The 12328-nt window shown below is 53.1% G+C and overlaps 1 protein-coding gene across 2 annotated transcripts in view; it reads left to right on the forward strand.

Annotated features, from left to right (window-relative positions):
- Positions 1-11030, forward strand: part of TRIM62 (tripartite motif containing 62) — a 32147-nt gene extending 21117 nt beyond the window's left edge. For both annotated transcript variants that reach the window (XM_033422232.2, XM_004266496.4), the window contains exon 6: positions 8453-11030. In XM_033422232.2, the coding sequence (XP_033278123.1) occupies positions 8453-9003 (551 nt within the window). In that variant the 3' untranslated portion in view covers positions 9004-11030. The remainder of the gene's footprint in view (positions 1-8452) is intronic.
- Positions 11031-12328: the final 1298 nt, after the last annotated feature.

Below are 12328 nucleotides of genomic sequence, written 5' to 3' on the forward strand. Positions count from 1 at the left end.
TTTAGTAGGGGATCCAGTTAGAAGACCTCCCTGAGAAGGAAGCAGTAGAGTAAAGACCTGAGGGAGGAAAGAGAAGAATGAGCCGTGTAGGTATCTGAGGAAAGAGTGTTCCTGGCAGTGGGAATAGGAAGTGCAAAGGCCCTGAGGCAGGAGCAAGCCTGGCATGTTCAAGGGACGGTAAGGAGACTCGCGTGGCTGGAGTGGAATGAGTGAGAGGGAGGGTGGAGGTGAGGAGGTCAGGTCAGTAGCAGTAGCCAGACCATGAGAGCCTGGAGGCCCATATGAAAACTTTAAATTTTATGCTGAGTGAGATGGGAACCATTGGAAGGTTTGGGGCAGTGAAGTGACATAAGCCGGCTTAAGTTTTTAAAGTATCCCTCTGGGTGCTGGCTTGAGAATAGACTGCAGGGGGTAAAGGGTAGAGGTTAGGAGACCACTGCAACAATGCAAGTGAGAGATGATGGTGGCCTGGAGCAGGGTGGTGGCAGTGGAGGTGGTGAGAAGTGATCGGATTTAGGATCTATTTTGAACAGAGAGCCAACAGGATTTGCTAACGGATTGGATCTCGGGTGTGAGAAAAAAAATGACAAGGAAGACTACAACGATTTTGGCTGAGGTGACTGGGAAGATGAAGTTGTAATCATGTGAGGTTCGCGATGCCAGTTAGAAGTCTCAGTGCAGACATGGAGAAGGTAGTGGGAATGACACGTCTGCAGTACGGGAGGAGGGTCAGGGCTGGCGTTGTCTACCTGTGGACGGTATTGAATGAGCTGGGATGAGGTCACCTGGGAAGTGGGGGTAGAGAGAAAAGAGAGAGGGCCACTCTAACACATGGAGCCCTGGGCCGCTCCTAGAAGTCAAGGACAGAAGGGGGACCCAGCCAAGGAGACCGAGAAGGAACAGCCAGAGAATAGGAGGAAGACCTGCGTCTGTCCTGGAAGCCAAGTGGAGAAAGTGTTTCGAGGAGGAGAGAGTGGATAGTGGTGGCAAAGCTGCGACCCCAAGTGTGGGAGGATCAGAACTGACTGTTCTCCGGGTCTTGGTGACCTTGACAAGAGCTGCTTTGGTGGAGCAATAGAGGCAAAAGCCTGACTGGAGACCGTCCAAGAGAAAATGAGAGAGGAAGTGGAGACAGTGCTTTCAATGAGTTTTATTTAAGGGAAGGAGAGAGAATGTGACCGTGGCTATTTGTTTAAGGTAGAAGAAATGGCAGCATATATGGGAGGGGTGGGGGGCATGGAAAAGATCCAGTAGCAGAAGGCAGAATTGAGGGTGAAGGAGGGAGAGGTGCCGGGGTGACCGCCACGAGTGGGACCTGCCTCTGCCTTTGCTGGGAGCCAGGAGAAGGTAGAATGAATGGGCCCCGAAGCAGAGCGGGCAGTGGTGGGGGCTCCCGGGAATTCTCTTCACCTCTCCCAGTAAGGCAGGAAGCAAGGTCATCCGCTGAGATGAGGATGGGCTAGAAGAGGTCATGGGAAATCTGCCGAGAGAGGAGAAAGTCTGAAATGGGTTTCTAGTAGAGTTAGTAGACCCTGGGACTGGGAGGTCAACACCTTCCCGAAATCACACAACCCACAAGGGCATCAGAGTGGAACCTGTTGGCAGCAGGGAAACTTCTGTGTTCCTGAGTCAGGCGCAATGTCCTTTAGAGGTGAGACAAGGATATAGAGGAGACTTCTCCCTAAGAGGTAGACACTGTTATTATCATTTTCTCGATGAGGAAACTGAGGCACAGAGCTGTTAGGAACTTGTCGTGGTCACAACCTGTAAATGGTATAGCCAGGATTTAAACCCAGACACGTCAGATGCCAGAGTCTGTGCCCTTACCTACTAAACTAACCAGGCATTCTCTGGCCTCATACTACCAACCCAGGAAGACTGCTGGGGAGACTGAGGCTCAGAGAGGCTCACTGATTTCCCAAGGTCACACAGCAATCAGTGCTCTTTCCACCTATCTGGATTCATTCTTTTGATCTACAAACACTGAAAGTCCTTCGAGGCACTTTCAGAATCAGGGGAGACAGATGGGACAACAGACCCTGATAGTCCGGTGGGACCAGGACCGTGATGAGGGACTTACATGGGGTCATGGGAGCCCAGAGGGACAACAGGAGGCTCTGGATGGGGCGAGGGAGGAGCCAGGGGAACACTGAGTAGATGATGTTTGAACTGAGCGCTGAAAACTGAGGGCTTTCCCACTCAGGAAAGGATGGGGCCTGGAGGTGCCTCGGACAATCCCCGGCATTGGGAACTGTGTAGGCAAAGGCGGTGGGGAGGGCAGGGGCATGAATGATCCCAGGATGTTCACGATTGGCCTTCAGGTACAGATGGAGAAGGACTGAGGACAATCACTGAGGGTGTGAATGCTGAACAGGGATGGGGCTCCCCTCCCGGTGACTGAAGACCTCATTGGATGGATGCATCGTGACCAATTGCACAAAAGTGAAGGGACATCTCCTAGAGCCCTTAAATCTGGATCTGTGCCCTCATTGACAAAGGGGGCAGTAGTTGGGCGAAGGGCCCACTTTCCAGCCGACTGGGTGGGGCTCTTGGCTCTCCTCCTGGGGTTGTGGGTCTCTGTGTGCTCCCAGCCTTGGAGAGACCTGCACACTGGGACCCAGCAGGGTGAGGGCCACACATGGGTGAAGCAGCATAACTGAAGGAGGCAAGAAGCCCCTCCAAGGGTCCTGTCCCCTCCCCTGACCCAGGGAGGCCCCTCAGGCAGATGGTCTCAGGAGCTCTATTTATCTCAGCTGCCACAGCTCAGAGGCAACCCAGGCACCTCAGCCTGACAGTCAAGGCCCTATGAGATCTGGGCCCAGCCATTCTCTCATTCTCCCCTCTGTATCACAGTCAGCCACACTGAACCATCTTCAGGTTTTACATGAGCCATATTCCCTCTCCTCCACACTTTTGCACATGCTCTTCCCTTTGCCAAGAACACTCGACACAAACCTTAATCTTTGATAACTAACTGCTACTCTCCTTCACATCTTAGTTTATAAACACCTCCTCTGGGAAGCCTTCCTGGATTTCTCCAGGTAGCCCTGGGCTTTCCTGGTCTCACTGTTTTGTTAATGTCTGCATGGCTGTCTCTCTTACTAGACCGTGAGCTCTGAGGGGTCAGGGGCTGAGTCTGATTCATCACTATGCATCCCCAGCAGCCAGCACAGTAAATGTTTGTGGATGAATGAATAAAGAAATGAATGAGTCCTGCTCTCAGTTCTGTTACTATTGGGTTGGCCAAAAAGTTCGTTCAGGTTTGTCCTTTACATATGGAAAAATCTGAATGAACTTTTTGGCCAACTCAGTAGAATAGGGCCTGGCATTAAGTATGTGCTCAATAATTATTTGTTGAATGAAGGAACTTGCTGCACATCCTTGGACAAGTCACTTCTCCCTCTGAACCTCAGTTTCCTCCTCTGTATTATAAGGGTGCTAGTGTTCCCTCCTTGACTCCCTCACAAGTGGACAAATGGATGTGGGAATTTGCTGATTGCCCCAGGGCAGGGTTTCTCAGCCTCAGCACTATTGACATTTGGGGCTGGATAATTCCTTGTCTTGGGGTCTGTCCCGTGCATGGTAGGACGTTTAACAGCATCGCTGGTCTCTACCCAACTAGATGCCGCACACACCCCGTCCAGCTGTGACAACCAAATTCGTCTCCAGACATTGCCCAATGTCCCCTATGGGGCAAATCAGCCCCAGTTAAGAACCGCTGCCCCAGGGAAAGCTGCCTGTAGGAGGGGGGCTGAGGGAGCAGTAGGGTGTGCCCTGAACATCCTGCCAAGGACAGCGGCCCCTGGGGGTTCAGAGAACAGTGACCTGGTTAGCTGGGCCCCTTCCTTTGTCTGTAGGACCTGTGAAGTCACTCTGGTTCCTCTACCAAAACCAAGGTTCTTTTTGTCCAGTTGGGAGGGGCAGGTGCCCCCAGGGACCTAGCCCTGGATTCTAGCAGCTTCCTGCCTGCCCCTCTTCCAGTTCAGCCTTCCTATTGGGTCACCTGAGAACTCCATAGAGCACCTGTCACTCCCGTGATCTGGAACCTCCACTCTCCACCACTACCCACACCCCTGCCCCACCTCTCAGCTGACATTGGAAACTCTCCTCCAACTGCCTGGCCTGATTGCCCCAGCTCCCAGGCACAAACTTCCTCCCCACCCAGGCCAGGTGGCCATTGTCCAGAGGACACCAGACACTACTTCCTTTGCTCCGGCCACCTCCCTCTCCTGGGCTGCTCTCTCCTCCTCCTGCTTATCTGAATCCAATCATTTTGGGTTCCAGCATGTTCACTGCCTAGCTGTGTGACGCAGGGCAGACATCTGCCTTCTCTGAGCCTGTTTCCTCATCTGTAAAACAGGGATGCGGAAGGTGTGATTTGTCTCCCAGGGTAGGTAGGAGAATTAAATAAGATTATTTATTTGTGATAATAATCCTGGAACTTAGTAAATGCTTGATACCTGTTTCTTATGATTATCATGAATCATCAGATGGTTCCTCAGTCTTGCTGAACAGGCTTTCTAGGGCCACATAAAGGAAAGGACATGGTGTGAAAGATATTAGCTCAAGTTCCAGCTCTGCTTCCACCCAAAGTGGCAACTTGAGCAAGCCACTTAACTCAGAGAAATCTCCCTGGAGCCTCAGTTTCCTCTTCTGAAAAATGGGGATAGTAATTTGTGCTCCTGGAGCTGCTGTACTGGTCCCATGAGCTAGAAGGTGTGAAAATGTTTTTCGAATGCCCGTACTGTGCGGCTGAGGGCCTGAGAAGGCAGGAGGACTGAGGGGCCAGACTTCTTAAAGCCCTGGCCAGAGGAAAGAGCTGATTGTCCTCGAGAACAAAGAGGCACAAGCCACTCGCTGCCAAGTGATGGTGCTGGACTTTGGGGTTCCTCTGCCGCTTGGGCCACTGCGGTATGTGGCTGATGGTGGCCAGGAGACAGTTCCTGGGCCCCCCGCAGTCCACGCTCCTTGCCTTTTGACCTGGAGGTCTCGGAGAGGCTTAAATGGATGGAGAACACACCTGGAGACCAGATGGACTGCCTCAGTGCCTGCTTTCTGTTTTTATAAAAGTGTCCCAGGACCTAGAAAAGAGCTCTGACCTGTAAAATTGTGAACCCCAGGGGACGGGATTTGTTTTGCGTCTGTCTGACGAGTCTGTCACCTCTCCTGAGAATAAAGGATGGGTGGAGGGATTGCCAGTCCCCGCACAGGGACTGACTTCTCAGAGGCGGAAAAGGTATTGCCATGTCCCCAGCTGGGTACCTCTCTGGCCTAAAGGCTATTAACTCCTGTCAGCCCTAGCCCCTGGGAGGACTTGAGAGAGGCCCGAAGACAGGAACTCTGTTTATGAGGAGACGGACCTCAGCCCACCCTTTGGGGTGTAAAAGCCTCCTAAGCATCAAGCCACACCCTTTGCCTCAGAAGAATGCCCCGCCCTGCCCCTAGCCTCACCCTATGGGCTGTTGGGCCCTGCCCGCTGTGGATCGGGTCCCGCCCCCCCAGCCCTGCCTCTATTGCCAGAACTGACCAATGAACGGCAGGCCCCGCCCCTAAGCACACCCAATGAGTGGCAGGTCCTATCTCCGGTAAGTCCCTTGGGCTTCAAGCCTGTGGGTCCACACCAAGGAGTTAGCTCTCAGTGCAGCGAGGATTTCCTCCGTCCTACAGGCCCAATCTCAGAACCACTGAAAGCCCACTTGCCTGCCTCCTAGGGTGTCCTCCCCACTCATCAGTGGCACTGGAAGGGCCCACGTTGCCCTAGTTAGGCTTAAGAGTATGGGGCTGAGCCCTCCCGCCTGCATGCTAGTCTCCCCACTGGTCCTTCTAACCTCGGTTTCTGCCTGTCACTGGTCTCCTCAAATCATCCTGGGCACCTGAGACATAAGGCCCAGTTTCCCGTGAGGCACTCAACCACAGCTGCCCACACCTTGGCAATGTGCCCGCTCTGTCCCTCTTGCCCCTCTGCCATAGACACCTGAGTATGACCCACATTCCACAGCCAGTAGGAGTGACCCCATGTGTGTCTGATTAGATGATTCTTCTCTCCCGAGCTCCCCCTCACACATACTTCCTACATCCCTTCCACCTCCTACCTCTGGATCCCACTGTGGGAACACCCACATTCCACATGGCAGGAGCCGTCTGGTCCGACAGGCTGCGCTGTGACCAGATGACAGGGCGAAACGTTCATACGCTTACTCAGTGTATGAACTCCTTCTCATGGCTCCCCTCTTCTACGTCCCTGGATAGAAAATTGTGTTTGCATTGACCCCTCTAGTCACAGGGCTAATTGTTTCCATACAGCCCTCTGACTTCTAAGAACAGGAAAGAAGAGTGTAAAACTCAAGACTAAATGTATTCCTGACAGAGCTCATGGAATGAGCTTGCTGCAAGTCAATGGCCAGTTTTGTCAGTGGACTGTGAACAGGAGCACAGTTCAGGGACGGGCTGTCACCCCCTGTTAGAGATGATTGCCGTCATGGAGGCATTTTACTTCTCTGTGTATATGCAGCCAGCAGAGGTGGCTCCAGTAGGAGGTGGTGATGCTCCTGCCACGTATAGTCATGCCTCCGCTCCGCCAGATAAGGAAAGCACCAGAGAGCCAGCTGGAGGAGTCCTTTCTTTGCTCCAAGGAACTAGTGACAGGATTCCTTCTCCTTTTCTCCCCTCTGCCTTACTCTGCCCTGGAAATGCTCATCCAGGCTAATGAGAGCCAATTCTAGGTTCCTCCTTCCGGCTGAGCATCAGCTCCCTCAGGGAGGCAAGAGTAAACAGAGTCCTTGACAAGAGTTCGTGAGACTTTGAGAGCCAGACCTGCTAAGCCAGTGTGGCTGGCCCAGAACCGGGTGCCCCAGCCTGTGCTGCCTGCCCAAAGACCAACACAAGCGGAGTCAGTTTAATTTGGTGAGCCTTTCTGGAAACATTCCGCATGCCAGGCCGTGTGCTGGGCACTGGACCCACCAGGGAGGGCCTGGTAGGAGAGTACACAGTCCTTGCCCTCCTGGTGTACATGGGGGTAAGAAATGGGCACAGAAGACTACCCCACGTATCAGGAGAGGGGCACAAACAAAGTTAAGGAATTTCAGAGTAAGGAGTGAACATACCTGCTGGGCAACCAGGAAGGCTTCCCTGAGGATGGGCCCTGGAACTGAGCCTCATGGGGTGTGATTACAACAAGCAGAGATGAGGCGGTGGAGGGAACAGTCTGGGCGAAGGCTTTGGGCCTGAGTGGGGTGGCGGGTGTTGAGTGAGAGGTAGGCAGGAAGAGAGGGCTGGGGCTGGATTGCCCATGGTCTTGATTAGACCTGGCTCTGCCAGTATTTGCCTGGTGACCTGAGACTAGTCACATCTCCTCTCTGGGTCTCAGTTTCCCCATCTGTCAAATGGGAGAGTTGGCCTAGAATCAGTTGTTTTCAACTTTTTCAGACCCATGATCTACTTTTCATAACAAATAATTTGTAATGTCTCAAAGATAGTATGACCTTTTCACAATTTCAAGTATATATACACATATACATATATATGTATATGTGTGTATATACTCTATGATGTAAAGGAAAAATAGAAGGAAATTATGTATAATAAAACATTGTATATGTCAACATGTAGATGCTCACTCACAACCACCCTAGAAAACATAGTGAACGAGTCAGGTGCTCACGCCATAGCTAAAATATCATTCTGCCTCAAATGCAGGCTTAACTAGGTAGGTTTTATTGGTCAACAGTGTTCTTCTTAGAGATGTATTTTCCAAAAAAGTGAACAATTCTCAGTGACGTTCCAGACAAAACAAATTCAGTCTTCCCCCAGTTTATATGGTAATTGCATTTCAAAACATTCAGTGTATATTAAAACTGTACAAAAATTATTTCATGTTTATATGTAAAATGGAGTTAAGCTGTAGCTTCAGGTCATTGTGAAGATTTTTCATCCACACGAATATCTGGTGGAGCATCTGAAACTCATCGGTGGGGGCATGGGACCGCCCTGTGCATTTCATACAGGGCATTTAGCATCCCTGGATCCTACCTACTGAGACAACCCAAACACCCCAACAAATTTCCAAAGCGCCCCATAGGGTGATTATCCAACCCCCGAATAATCTTTAAGCTCCCTCCCAGCTCTGAAATTACCCAATTCTGGACCGCATTCAGATTTATTCAACAGATTTTGTGGAGTGCCCCCTGTGTGCCTTGCCCCAGGACCCCATCAGTGAGCAAGCAGCCATAGCTCCTGTCCCCTGCAGCCAGGTTAAAATCTGAAAGGACCTTAGCTGTCACCCTTCCATGTTACAGAGGAGGAAGCTGAGGCCCGGGGAGGGCAGGCTTGTATTCAGATTCAGCATCACACAGCCTCCTGGGGGCCAACCAGAACCTGTCCTCAGGGAGGAACCATAGAGTGGGTCCACCGCCTTCTCTCCACTCATCTTCTCTTCCTCCTCCATCCCTGGCAGTGCCAGCCGCCCTGACCCTGGACCCGGGCACCGCCCACCAGCGCCTCATCCTGTCCGACGACTGCACCATCGTGGCCTATGGCAACCTGCACCCACAGCCGCTGCAGGACTCACCGAAGCGCTTCGACGTGGAGGTGTCGGTGCTGGGCTCTGAGGCCTTCAGTGGCGGCGTCCACTACTGGGAGGTGGTGGTGGCGGAGAAGACCCAGTGGGTGATCGGGCTGGCGCACGAAGCCGCGAGCCGTAAGGGTAGCATCCAGATCCAGCCTAGCCGCGGCTTCTACTGCATCGTCATGCACGACGGCAACCAGTACAGCGCCTGCACCGAGCCCTGGACGCGGCTCAATGTCCGCGACAAGCTCGACAAGGTGGGCGTCTTCCTGGACTACGACCAAGGCCTGCTCATCTTCTATAACGCCGATGACATGTCCTGGCTGTACACCTTCCGCGAGAAGTTCCCCGGCAAGCTCTGCTCCTACTTCAGCCCCGGGCAGAGCCACGCCAATGGCAAGAACGTGCAGCCGCTGCGGATCAACACAGTCCGCATCTAGTGCTGTGGAGGGAGACCGCAGGCCTGAGCATGGCCACCAGCGAGAGCCCTGCCCCGGAGAGCGGAGGCCGGGACTCCAGCCCAGCCGGGCCAACCTGATATCTCAGGCCTGTTGTTTACCCTCATTTCCCTGTAAAATGGAGGTTGTGCTCCGCGATTCCGAAGCTCTTCCAGCATTGATGTTCTGTAGCTCTGACCTTACTGGGGATGCAGCTTTGGTCCAAGGGTGTGACGTGGCTTCTCCTCAGGGCAGCCCCTGCCCAACCCTCATGCCCCTCCTCTCAGGGGCAGGGGACTGCGTCCCTATGTCTCCCTCCTGCCCACATGCCCTAAGCTCAGGATGTGTCAGTGGTTGCCAGCAGTTGTCTGCCTGAAAGAGACACAGAATCCTCTTATGCTTCCGGGCCTAAGACTTGCCCCTGATCAAGCTAGTGATGGGCCGTTTTAACCTCAGTCCCAGCCCACAGTGGACACAGGCGGTAGCTAGTCCCAGGGTTGCCTGAGAACCACCTTCTCCTTCCATCCCTGTACCAAGAGCTTCATGATTTTCCCACTTATCTGCGGGTAGAAATGATGTTGTGGCCTGTGGAAGCCACAGGCACAGGCCGTGTGAGCCCAAGGCACTCACGTCAGAACTTACCAGCCAGGGAAGACTGTCAGTAGTTAAGCCCACGTGTTACGGTCACTGTGCCACCACCTTCCTGCCCACAGGTCTTAAGGCCAGATGATGGCACACCCGGACGTAGGACAAGCATCACTGGATGGTGGAGGTCCCCAGCAGCTCCAAACAAGGGTCCAGCCAGGCCTCTGTGACCAGGCTAGGGTGTAGCGAGGCTGTGGGGAGCAGTATTTTAGTCAGGCCCTGAGCACTGGGGTGGGTGTCAGCTGGGCCCCCCTCATCAATCTTGGCGTCTGTCTCAGTTGGGATCCTGTTGCAGAAAACAAGAGCTGCTTTAGCTTTAGACAAGGATTTATTACCAGGTCCCTAGTGGCTTTGTAAAATCATCGGAAGGGCTGGAGGAGCAGACTCTGCTGAATTTCCAGGAACAGCTCCCAGCCGCCAAATTCATCACGTCTGTTGAGACCAGGAACACTGCTCCCATCTGCAAGAAGCCCCTGCATCAAGAAGCCGCTGGCTGCAGAACTGCGCTGACCCTGCTACTGTCCGCGCCAGTCAGTGGATGTCCTGAGGGCTGCCTCCCCCCATTCAATTCAATTTCCAGATCCAAATGTCTACGAGGGGGGGCTTCCCTGGTGGCACAGTGGTTGGGAGTCCGCCTGCCGATGCAGGGGATGTGGGTTCGTGCCCCGGTCCGGGAAGATCCCACATGCCGCGGAGCGGCTGGGCCTGTGAGCCATGGCCGCTGAGCCTGCGCGTCCGGAGCGTGTGCTCCGCAATGGGAGAGGCCACAACAGTGAGAGGCCTGCGCACTGCAAAAAAACAAAAAACAAAAAACAAATGTCTACGAGGGATTCTGTGTAGGGAAACTTAAGTCAGATCCAGAACCTGGGCTGCAAGGGAGTCTGGGAAATGTACTTTTCTTCTTTCCAGCCTCATCCGTATGAAAAGGCACAATAGAAGAAAGTTAGAATGGTTGTTGAACAAGCCCACCTTCAGTTTTTGCCATCGGAATCCACCTCTAGGCCTTGGCTTTGAAGCAGCAGAGCCTCTAGTTGTCCTGCTCCGTGGCTTTGTCCTTGTCCAGGACAGGAGCCCCAGGAGCGGGCCTGCAGGACCAAGCTGAAATGTCTCCCAGGCCATAGCTTTTCTTTCTAGTCCTGGGGCCTAGATTCTGAACTTGGCGTCTCTGACCACCCCCATCTCAAAGGAGCCAGACTAGCTGAACTTGGGGGTGCTCCCACCTCACAACTGCTGCCCACTGGGGCCTCCCTTGGGTGGGAGGAATCCTCAGTCTCACCCCAACCATTCAGCTACCAGAATCTGGGCCACCCCCAGCAGTATTTTTATTTTAAATGTTGCCCATTTTGTGAGTTATGATGAATTTATATTAAATTAAAGTTACAGGCTGTGAGCGGTCAGTTCCATTCATTTTGACACACACAGAGGCCCATCTATCCTGGCGCAGGCAGCATACATACATCAGCATGGCTAAACCACAAAGCAACGCTACCAGGTAGATAGTATTATGCCCATTTTACAGAGGGGGAAAAATGAGGTTCATAGAGAGGACATGACTTGCCTACAGTCCCATGTCCCACACCTGGTAAGTGAGTTTAGAACTGAGTGAGCCCAAGGCACTCACGTCAGAAATTACCAGCCTGGGAAGACTGTCAGTCTTTGCCTGGAGGAGGGCGTGGTGGTAGCCTTGGGAGCAGACAGAGGGGAGATTATGAGACAGTGGCAAGAGCCTAGTCACTGGAACCCCACAGACCTAGGCTTAAATCCAGGCTCCGTCACTGGATGCCTTTAGAGAAATGACTTAACCTCTCTGGACCTCAGTTTTCTCACATGGAAAATGGGGATAATCACACCAATCTCACATAATTTTTGCTCAGTGGCTCTGTCCTCTGGAGGAGAAGCTGCAAAGCGCAGTGCATTTAGGGAGGACCTGCCTCTCACACCAGCTGCCACCCAGAATCAGTGCCTGGAACTGTGTGGGTTTTCTGAACCTCTGGGCTGGCTCTGCCCCTAAGCAGTCTATCTTCTTCCTTGTGCCTTGTGAGGGGTGTGGGACCACCTAGGCCAGGAAGGTCCCCAGGTCTGCTGTGTTGAAGGAGGTCCATCCCACCTCTGACTCATGGGGAAGCAGCCTGGCCAGGAAATAGGACCCTGCATGTGGACACAAAGGCTGTTCACACTGTAAGTAGAAAGGCCACTGGGACCCCCTGCAGTTGTGCACTGCAGCAGCCTTGGAAACAGGACTCCTGGGCCTAGTCTTTGTTCTGTGCTGATTCATTTTGTACCGTGAGGGTCCTTTCCACAGTCTCCTCACCTGCAGAATGAGGGAGGTTATACTGGATGCTCTCTGAGGTGGACCTTCACCTGTACAAGGAGGCGGGGAAGGGAAGAGAGGGAACAACCCCAGTCATGATTTGTTTGCAGTTCTAAGAAGAGGGACATGAACAAGGAGGAGGAGGGGCCCTTGGCAAGGGCAGAGGGAGAGGTCTCTGATTGGCTGATGGAGAACACCCCAGTTTACAGAGAAGTTGTAGGAGTTGATACTGGAACTAGAGTATCTCCACCCCCCAGCTCCATGCTCTCAGATCCCTGTGACTCCCCCAAAGCCACACCCCTCTATTTTTGCTCAGTGGATCTGTCCTCTGGAGGAGAAGCACCCCATCCATGCTCCTTCCTTCGCCTTCCC

The sequence above is a fragment of the Orcinus orca genome, chromosome 1 (genome assembly GCF_937001465.1).
Source record: "Orcinus orca chromosome 1, mOrcOrc1.1, whole genome shotgun sequence".
Taxonomy (NCBI): Eukaryota; Metazoa; Chordata; class Mammalia; order Artiodactyla; family Delphinidae; genus Orcinus; species Orcinus orca.